General features: G+C 40.8%; 1 protein-coding gene across 7 annotated transcripts in view; it reads left to right on the top strand.

The window, feature by feature from the left end:
• The window catches only part of STAU1 (staufen double-stranded RNA binding protein 1), a 26308-nt gene that overhangs the window by 2867 nt on the left and 14077 nt on the right, over window positions 1-9364 (top strand). For 3 of the 7 annotated variants that reach the window (XM_010157002.1, XM_010157009.1, XM_010156993.1), the window contains 5 exons: window positions 1828-2104; window positions 2901-3025; window positions 5016-5172; window positions 6770-6908; window positions 7649-7814. In XM_010157002.1, coding sequence (XP_010155304.1) covers window positions 1912-2104; window positions 2901-3025; window positions 5016-5172; window positions 6770-6908; window positions 7649-7814 — 780 coding nt within the window. In that variant the 5' untranslated portion in view covers window positions 1828-1911. Of the gene's footprint in view, window positions 1-1827; window positions 2105-2900; window positions 3152-5015; window positions 5173-6769; window positions 6909-7648; window positions 7815-9364 lie in introns of those variants that run through there. The other 4 variants (XM_010156969.1, XM_010156977.1, XM_010157016.1 and 1 more) reach the window with 3 other exon arrangements.

The following is a 9364-nucleotide window of genomic DNA, read 5'->3' as shown; positions in this document are numbered from 1 at the left end:
AGCAGAGCAGGAAAGGAGAATTAGGGTTTTTTTATTGCACTGCAAGACTTTATAGTCTTTTCCAGGCAATTATTATTGTTATGTAGGAGAATCTTCGGTGTTTCTAGTGGTGTTCCTGGGAATGAAACTTGGTGATTATAAAACTATTACCCTGGAGTCTTATTCTACATACTCTTTATCTTTGTCTTACAACCCCTTGGAGTTCCTTTAGATAGAGTCCCTAGTAACATTTTTACAGTTACAGTGCACACAGTGTGTAACTTCTGCAAATTTAGCAGTCAAATACAGGATTTGTTTTGAGTGTAATCTACATGCAGGTCTCCTGAACTAATGAGATCTGAACTAATTTTGCTCTCTAGTAAAAACCAAAGTTATCCAGCCGGTAGTATGATAAGCCTGATGTGTTTATGATGTTTTTTTCAAAGTAAAAACAGTCCAGAGGCTAGATTCGTTGGTGTATCTGTTGTTTCCCACTAGCTCTTTCCTCATAATACATAAATAAATCTTTGTGTCCCTGAATGCATTAACCTAGGCTCTCCTCTCAGGTTTGTTTTGTCAGTAACTAGCTAAAAACTTCCCTCTGACTCACTGCTGCTCCTCTTACATTTGGAAGTCCATTCACAGGTTCAGAATTTGAAGCTGACAGAGCACTGCTGTAGTTGTGTTGCTACTAATAGCTCCCTGGTGGTGTCTGGAGCAGTGATTTCCCTTCTCCTTTTCAACTATAAGTTATGAAGGAATAAACCTTTGTTTGCTGCCCTAATAACCTCTGCAGGTGACCAGCGTACATGTGCCTTTGTGTAAAGGCTGTAAAATGGATTTTCACAAAAGAAAGGGAAGCGTGGATGGTAAGGAGATAGGGGCAGCTGAGCTCTGGCAGCGATGGTAGCCTCCAAGCTGGCAACCTCTTGGTGTATATTTAGGTTTAACTGTCTCAGCTTGGAGATAATGTTGCATCCATGTGTGAGAGAAATCTAACCCTGATTTGTCGGCGGAGGAAAGACCTATCGTAAGACTTCCCATCGACGGGTGCGAGTTCATCGCTTGGAGGGGTTTTTTCTTTAATGAACGTGGATGCCTGTGGGCACTTTCAACACTGTTTAGAGTGTTGCAAGGGCGAGTAACTCCAAACGGATGCTTGAACTGTGGCTGAGACACGTTCTGACTGAAGTAGAAGTAACCTTCAGAGCACGTGTAGCTTATAAACTTTATGAACTCTTACACCTTCCCGTCTCCCAGTCAAGCTACTTCAGCATTTTCTGCTGGGCACCAGTTGTGTTCCCCTCACGAATGGCTAGCCATTCCTCTCGTGATCCGGGGGGGAGGGTACGTGTTTATAATAAGAGGTGCACGCTCTGAGTAATTGTTTTGTAAAGACTGTGTTGATTGCTTGCCCTCCCAAGTTAAAAACCTTGACTTCAAACGGCAGAAGGCATGAAATGTAATCTGTTCAGGAAAGTTGCTCTTTGTGTAGTGTTTAAACTTAAACGCAGTTTGAAGTAACTGGATTTGCTTTCTGAGTGGATTCAGCGAGGAGGAAAACACGTGGGTAGTTATCTTAAATGAACAATCATACCTAAAGCTTCTACACAACTTTTATAAATGAAAGAAATGTGGAAGTGAAGCGAGAGGGCATCTAGGTTGACATATGCTGTGAAAACTGGGTGCATAACTGACTCACTGCATGCAAAACAGGAGCAATGGATGCTCGATTGAACACTTTTTGCCCTTTTCCCCTTTTTGCTGATGGAGAGGTAATTTCAATAGATTGTTAGTTAGAGAATGCTAAATATTTAGTATAATCTTTTTTTCGTGTTTTCATTTTAGGTCAGCAATTTGGCTTCATCCCACTGAGTCTGCCTGCATTCAAAGCTGTTTACCTACAGTAATTTGCTCTGGTTGGAAGTGAACATGTCGCAAGTTCAAATTCAGAATCCTTCTGCTGCCCTTGCAGGGAGCCAAATATTGAATAAAAACCCATCTCTTTCACAGCCTTTGAGTATTCCTTCTACTACTAGTTCCTTGCCCTCTGAAAATGCAGGTAGACCTATCCAAAACTCTGCTTTACCCTCTGCATCAGTTACATCCACCAATGCAGCTGCAGGTAAGATGGAGTGTCTGTTAGTAAGTGTGTATGTTCTTAGCATTTTTGGTTTGGCATGATCTATTCCTGATGTCTTGCACCTACTGATACTTAAGAAGTAATATTTATCCAAGTAGAATAGCTTTCTCCCTATTGAATGAAATGTGTGAGGCAGAAGCATACTTTCCACAGTTCTCATAACTACTTGAAATGTTTGTAAAGTAAAGAATACTTAAAATCATATAACGTTGAATTGTTACAGAATTGCTATCCATCTTTTCTACAAGTAGCTTGTTTTAAATGTAAAACATGCTGTTTGGAATACTTTCTCTCTTTTATGACCAGATTATTGATAAATATATTGTGCTAATAAAATATAGTAGAGCAAATAAAAGGTAATAAATAAAAAATAGATAATAGGGGAAAATAGGAGAAGGAAAAAGAAATTAACTGACTTTTTGAAATTATTCAAAGTAAGTGATCATGATGAATACTTAAAAGATTTGCTCCTTAAAATGTACTGCATCAGATGCAAGCTAAATCCGGGAGTCCTAGGTTCATGCTTCTGGCTTGCATTAAAACATGAAACATAATGCTGCTGTCTTTTAGGCACGCACATTGCCTGGAAATCCCAAAGTTCAGTAGAAGGTTTCTAGTTTGGCTAATGAGCAGAGCTGTCTATTCCAGCAAATCTTTTCTGAGAAGTGGTGTCTTGCAGACCACTAAATGCTAAGCCAATGAGATTTATGGTTTTTAGTTAAAACTTGCAGAGTTCGTAGGTGCCTGTTCATTTATCTGTTACTGTGTCATCTTTCAGCTCCTTCAAACATGGCAAACCCCAAAGAGAAAACCCCAATGTGTCTTGTGAATGAGTTAGCCCGTTTCAATAAGATTCAGCCTGAATATAAGCTTTTGAGTGAGCAAGGTCCAGCTCATTCTAAGGTAAATATTAATAGTTTCTTATTGCTGTTGTTCATGCTCTTTCATAAGTGGAAAGGCAAAGGAGATGCTTTTGGTGCAAGACAATACAAAATAATAGAGCGGAGTGGGAAGCTCGCCAAAGTACCGGTGGCGGGGAAGTGTGAAGCCGTTAGATGTGTAAACCAACAGGATTGGTTTCCTGACGTGTGTGAGGGTTGAGCTTACCTGGTACCTAAAGCCACTTAGCTGTTTCAAAGGGTTCTTTGTTAGCTCCATCATGAGATGCTTGGCTCTGACCTTCGTTTCATAAAGGTTTGTCCTGTGCACCCTTTGCTAAAAAATTTCGTGTTAAATATGGATGATCTTTATCCAGTCACCTTCTAGGACCATGTTAAGCTTTTGTTCTACATCTTGCCATTCTGCAAATTTTCTGTGTTCTTCCTGTGGTGCATTTTTATATTGAGATTTATCCCACCAACTTCAAAAAATTAAAATAGTTTCTTAGTCCAAATTGTCCTGTGAGATGCAGGAAAAAATTGTCAATTATGTTTATTTAGGAAAAATGCTTCATAATGAGTTGTAGTGCTTCTGTGTCTACGCAGTTGGCAAGCTGCAAATCTGTAGTTGTTGATATACCAGGAATAAGTTTTACGACTCAATTTTAAGAGTTGTTTTTTCTTGCACACATAATAACTGAATGTTGCTTTGCTGTCGCTTTGTCTAAGTTGTACATAAAATGAACTTCCCATCCTAACTGCCCATTATTTGGAAAACAAGGATCCTGGTATATGTTCTTTAATGCCTGAAGTGCAGTATGATTGAACAGCACTGAACATTCATCTGTTCTGGAGCAAAAGCAGCTTTAGTTCTTCACAGTGGGAATGTAAGAATGCCTATATACACCTTGTAGGGTAGACCAGCATGTGGTGTGCAGCCCATATCAGGGCACGACGCTTACAGTGTGTCACAGCCTGGGTAATACACAATTCCTTTGGTGTTCTGTTCATATCCAGAGACTGTTTTTCAGGAATACAGCAAATATACAAGCAGTTTGTGTTAACTTCAAAGAACACTGACAAAGGGAGTTTTAGCATTATTAAACTTTTTAGTCCTCATTGAAGATTTCTGTTGCGTGGGAACTGAGGTCAAGGCATACAAGGAAAATCAGCCTGGGATGTGCCTATTTAATCTGACGTCATCTCTCAAAGGTGTTTCTTGGAACAGTTTTTGTTGTATGTTAGAGGAGTTCCCTTGGAATTGAATAATACTAGGAACTACAATCTTTTGTCTAAAATAAGAGTAACGTCGGCTTCGGTGTGCCAAGGAGGTAAGGTTTGCAGTTACAGAAAGTATTGGAATAACGTTCAGAGCATCTGTTCACTCATCTTTTCATTCTGAAATTAAACCTCAGTTAATTACCAGGGAGACCTTGGCTTGCTGTTGTCTGATTAATCTGTGATAATATAGGGCAATACATATCCTTCCTTATCCCACATACTTAAAAAGAATCGCCACGGAGCTTGGCTCTGTAATCAAAGAGGCTTGTGCTCACCTGTGGGCACATAGAAGCTTTTATGGTGCAGTGTGAACTTCCTGTCTTCCAAGTGGCGAATAATGCCGTTCGAAACACCCCCACGGTATTAAAGCAGGAATTGAATTATGTGGAATTCAAAAGCCTGGATTTCTGTTGCGAGTGGTGTCAGCGTACCAGTTATACACCTAGCTGTCACCTCTGCTCACACTGTGTCTTTTACTTTTTTAGCCTGCCCAGTCTCACGCAGGATTGTTGCTAGCTACGATTATTGTGCAATTCCTAGTTCAGTGATCAGGGAAATCCTATTGCTGTCCAAAGTGTTTAACATCTGGAGGTGACACAGTGGTTGAGGAAAGCTTTGATTACCACACACTCAACTTCATCACTAAAAGACTCATTGGTTTGTGTAAGAGAGTCTGATAAATTATGCAAATTCTGAAGCAGCTCATAATAAAATCCATGTTGTTTATTTTTGAGGTGTTTACAGTGCAACTGACTCTTGGGGACCAGCACTGGGAAGCTGAAGGAACTAGTATTAAAAAAGCGCAACACGCGGCAGCTGCCAAAGCTTTGGAAGGGACAAAATTCCCTAAGCCCACGGCTCGTCCATCTCGTAGTGAAGGCAAGAATCCAGGTATATGCCACAATAAACTAATTACAAAAAACCCTAACAGACACCGAATACGCCTTTCTGGTTTTGGTATGTATTGTAAAGTGGCACAAGGATGAATAAAACCAGTAATTCTGTGTATTTAACAACGGCAGTTGTCAGGTTTTGTGAGAACATCATCTTGATACAGTCTTTGATTGCTGCGGGCGACGTGACAAAACTCATTGTATTAACAATTTGAAAGTATAGGGTTTCCCTGGTAAGTCATTCAGGTGTGAAGAACCCCCTGCCTAACTTGCTGGTCTGTATTGTAACGCTTGATGGAATCCTGGAAAAGATGTTTATCCTAATCTTGACAAAAGGAAAACTAAGTTAAAAAAAATCCAAACAAAAAAAGACTCCATGAGGAATTCGGTCGCAGCGAAGAAGAATCTTTTCCGTGGGTGGATAAAGGTGTTTGGTAATTTTGATAGGATAGCTCAAAAGCTTGACAGTGAAAGATGCCTTTGGGAATATTTAGTGAAAAAAAAGTTAAATTTGTGTTGAGGGATTAGATCAGAGCTTTGGGATTTGCATCGTTTGTCCTTTAAAGGGAAATAGATGTTGATTTGTATGAAAGGACATAAGGTGTAATTTGCTGTGCTTAGGGAAATTCTTACTTAGCTGAGATTGCTTTTAAAATGTATTTAAAATGTAAAATTAACTATGAACTAGCTTCACATCTCAGCTGCACTTGAGATCGTTTTGCATTTACTCTTAGTCACTTGAATCCAGAGCTATTGGGATAGCACTAGTGTGTTCAGCAAAGGTTAAAACTTACCTTTTGTGCCAGTTGTGTCCTGATACCACCTAAATTCTTTCTTTAGAAGCTAGAAATTACTTATCCTGTCTGCGAATCTGTTCAATAATTTCATTTTCTTCGGGCAATTGCCTTGTAATAGAATGCTGTTGTACTAGAGTACACGCTGGTTTTTGAGCCAGTGAGGCCTGTGGTAGAAAAAATGACCATGTACGTGCTGTTCTTTCTCAAATGAGAACAGACAGGGAGTCAGTTCTTCATCCAGGCAGTATCTGCATTGAGAGAGGTGTTTGTAGTGCTCAGCAGCAATATATCCCCCTTCTGAAAGGGCCAGGTGCAATGTGAAGGTGAAGAGTCATAAAACCCCTTCTTAGGTCATTGAGTACAAAGAGAAAGGTTCCGTCGTTCTCGGTAAACAACAGACACAGAAGGTATGTAGCGGGTCTGGTAGTTTAATTTAAAGCATTTGGGGGAAGAGGAATTTCTGTTCTGTAGACTGCATTGTTAGATGCACTGTAAAAATAAATAGATTGGTGGCTTCACGAGTTTAAAGCAAAAAAAACCCAAAAGGTACCCAGCAAATTCACTTTTTTGGTAACAGGATTTGTCACAAGTGCACTAGGCTGCTAATTTAATATGCATCATACAGACTTATTTTCTTTAAGTTCATTTAGCTTCTCTATTCAGAGTTAATTTGTTTAAGATACTGCGCGTGGCAACACTTGAGCTCAGTGTTCCCTGCTTGGAGACGGCCGAAGAGTTGAGATTGTTTCAGTTCCGTGTGACAGCTGGACAATTCTCTTTATATTCCTTTTTCTTTAGACAGCGTAACCCCCACAGTGGAGTTAAATGCACTTTGCATGAAGCTGGGAAAGAAACCTATGTACAAACCTATCGACCCTTACACGGGGATGAGGTCCACTTACAGCTATACAATGAGAGGTGGTACTTATCCTCCACGGTACGTACTGTTGACTCTTTCGGTTTTGCAGTCTCATGTCTTTGAACTTACGCTCTCGTCATCCAGAAGATAGCATCAGAGCACTCAGAAACTAGCTAAAAATACAATGTCCCTTAAGGGGATATTCAGCTTAAAACATAGCCAGCTTATGAGGCAAACAGTTTTGATAAGTACACCCCATAAATAGCTATGATTTGTCTTATTTAAGGGTCTTGGGGTTTTGTGTTCTTTGAAGGGGGGAGGGGAGGAAAAAGGGAACTGAACCAAATGATGAAGGGTTTTTGAGGGCATTTGGATATAGCCAGCCTCATGAAGGGCTTAGCTAAATATTAGCTATATATTTCTTGCATTTCCTTTCTGTGTAAAAGCAAAGTTTGATGCTTTTTCTAAAGCTGTTTAAATTAAAGCTTCAGTTTAAAGCATTTTAGATGGGCATATGAATTGAGAATTCAAAACTTCATGGCCTGCCAGGCCTATAAAAGTGTAGTTACATTGTCATTCTCTGCTCTAATTGGTTAGAAGTGTGTTGGTATTGTAAAACCAGAAATGCTGATACTCTGTTTCAAAGGTGTCTCCCTAAATTTTTTTTTTACTTTAAATCAAAATTTGGCTTTTTAATACTAGTGCTTCAGTGCCGAGTTGTGGTTACTGATATCCAAGACATTCATCCACGTAGAACTTAAGTTTCTGTTTACTTTGTAGGCCAAACTATTTGTTTATTGAAATCTCTCTCTTTGCAGGTACTTTTACCCATTTCCTGTCGGGCCCTTACTTTATCAAGTTGAGCTTTCAATTGGAGGGCAGCAGTTTCATGGGAAAGGAAGAACAAGACAAGCTGCTAAGCATGATGCAGCTGCTAAAGCACTGAAAGTTCTGCAGAATGAGCCCTTGCCTGAGAAACCAGAGGTGGGAGTTAATCTTAGTGTTGTAAGCATAAACTGCTAAAACAAACTGAGATGTTGTTGTAGAGTTTTTCCTTACGGAGAGGAAGATGAGAGTTGTGAAATTTTAATCCTGTGTAATAGTGTTGACCTCATTGTGTCAATAGAAACACAAAGACTAATTTCTGTGGAACCAGAGTTTTCCCAAATGAAGTTACATTAATTCTTTTGCTGTCATATTTTTCCACAGCAAGACCCCTGTCAGATATGAGCACTGGAAGCATAGATAGGAACTAATACTTTCTCAGGTACAGATCATATGCAGACTTCTGAAGGAGTGTATAAATGGGGTACTTGCGTTCTAGTGTGGGCAACACAGAAAGCAGACATGGGTTTGCTTCCTGGGCAAAATTCCTACGTGATTTTGGAAAGAACCATGGAAGTTCTAGAAGAGCAGGAAGTTCATGAAAGTAGTAAAGTCTCACACATTTATGAATATAAGAAGGAAATTTTTATTCCTCCATATATTTATGGGTGCCCAGCACTTTCCATTCCAAGACCCTGGTACTGGGTTTGTTCATGCTTTGTTACGTTGCTTTAGGCAGAAGGTCTCACTGCGTACATGCGAGTAACTCATAGCTTCTGGGGCTGGTTGACTGTGTGCACCCTCTCCATACGTGTTGGCTGACTGCTTTGGCCAGGGACTACTACAGAGAGTGTATTTAGTCTTTATGGGCTCGTTCTACCTGTCTGAGGTATGAGGGCTTGATGTCAGAACTGAGAGCATGAGATCTGTTGGTGTACTCCATGCTGGCATCGGGATGGTGTGGAGGAGGAGGCCATGCAACACAAAGCTAGAAGGAAGAGAGACCAGGACATTGCCAGGGAGGTGAGGAACAGGAAGAGGAGGTTAGACTCGTAACTTAGAACTGAGAGAGCAGGAGAACTTGCTGGATATAGAGCCTGGCTGTGTGCTGAGAAAGAAGGAAAATGAAGAATTGGGAAGGAGGTAACAAGGGGTCTCGGACTGGGGCAAAAAAATAGCTGGGAACTACCAGGAATGGCAGAGCAAGAGGCTTGAGGAAATGTGTTCTGAAGCCAAGGACACCGAGTTGAAACTGCCGCATGTGTTTGTGGGAGAGAGCGTTGCCCAGATAATCGGGCAGAAACACTGGATCTGGTTCAGGGAAGAGGCCTAGGCGGCACTGATGGTAGTGGTTCAGGTAGCAGAAAGCTCTCCTGCCAGAATGTGGATTATTGAGTGAAGGGATTACAGATGCTACTGGGGAGAAGAGAGTGATGCTGGGAATAGAAGCTGAAAGAGTGGAGACGAGTTCTGCACTGAAATCTAGAGCTGGTGGTAGGCAGAGCGTGGCCAGGGCCAAGCTGACGGCCTTCACACAGGGGAGGTCAAGCCTGAGGCGAATGTTCCCCTTCGGTGCAGGGAAACCCTGAATTCCTGAGTATTGTTGTTCTGCGTCAGTGATGCGTAACATCCTCTTTTTGCACTCACCCTTGTAGAAGATCACCTACTGTCATCAGCCATTTTTCCACCTCAGGTAGCCCAGTTCTGTG

Source organism: Eurypyga helias, unplaced genomic scaffold (assembly GCF_000690775.1).
Source record: "Eurypyga helias isolate BGI_N326 unplaced genomic scaffold, ASM69077v1 scaffold12160, whole genome shotgun sequence".
Lineage (NCBI taxonomy): Eukaryota > Metazoa > Chordata > Aves > Eurypygiformes > Eurypygidae > Eurypyga > Eurypyga helias.
The sequence above is the reverse complement of the archived record's forward strand: the minus strand, read 5'-3'. Positions and strand labels throughout refer to the sequence as shown.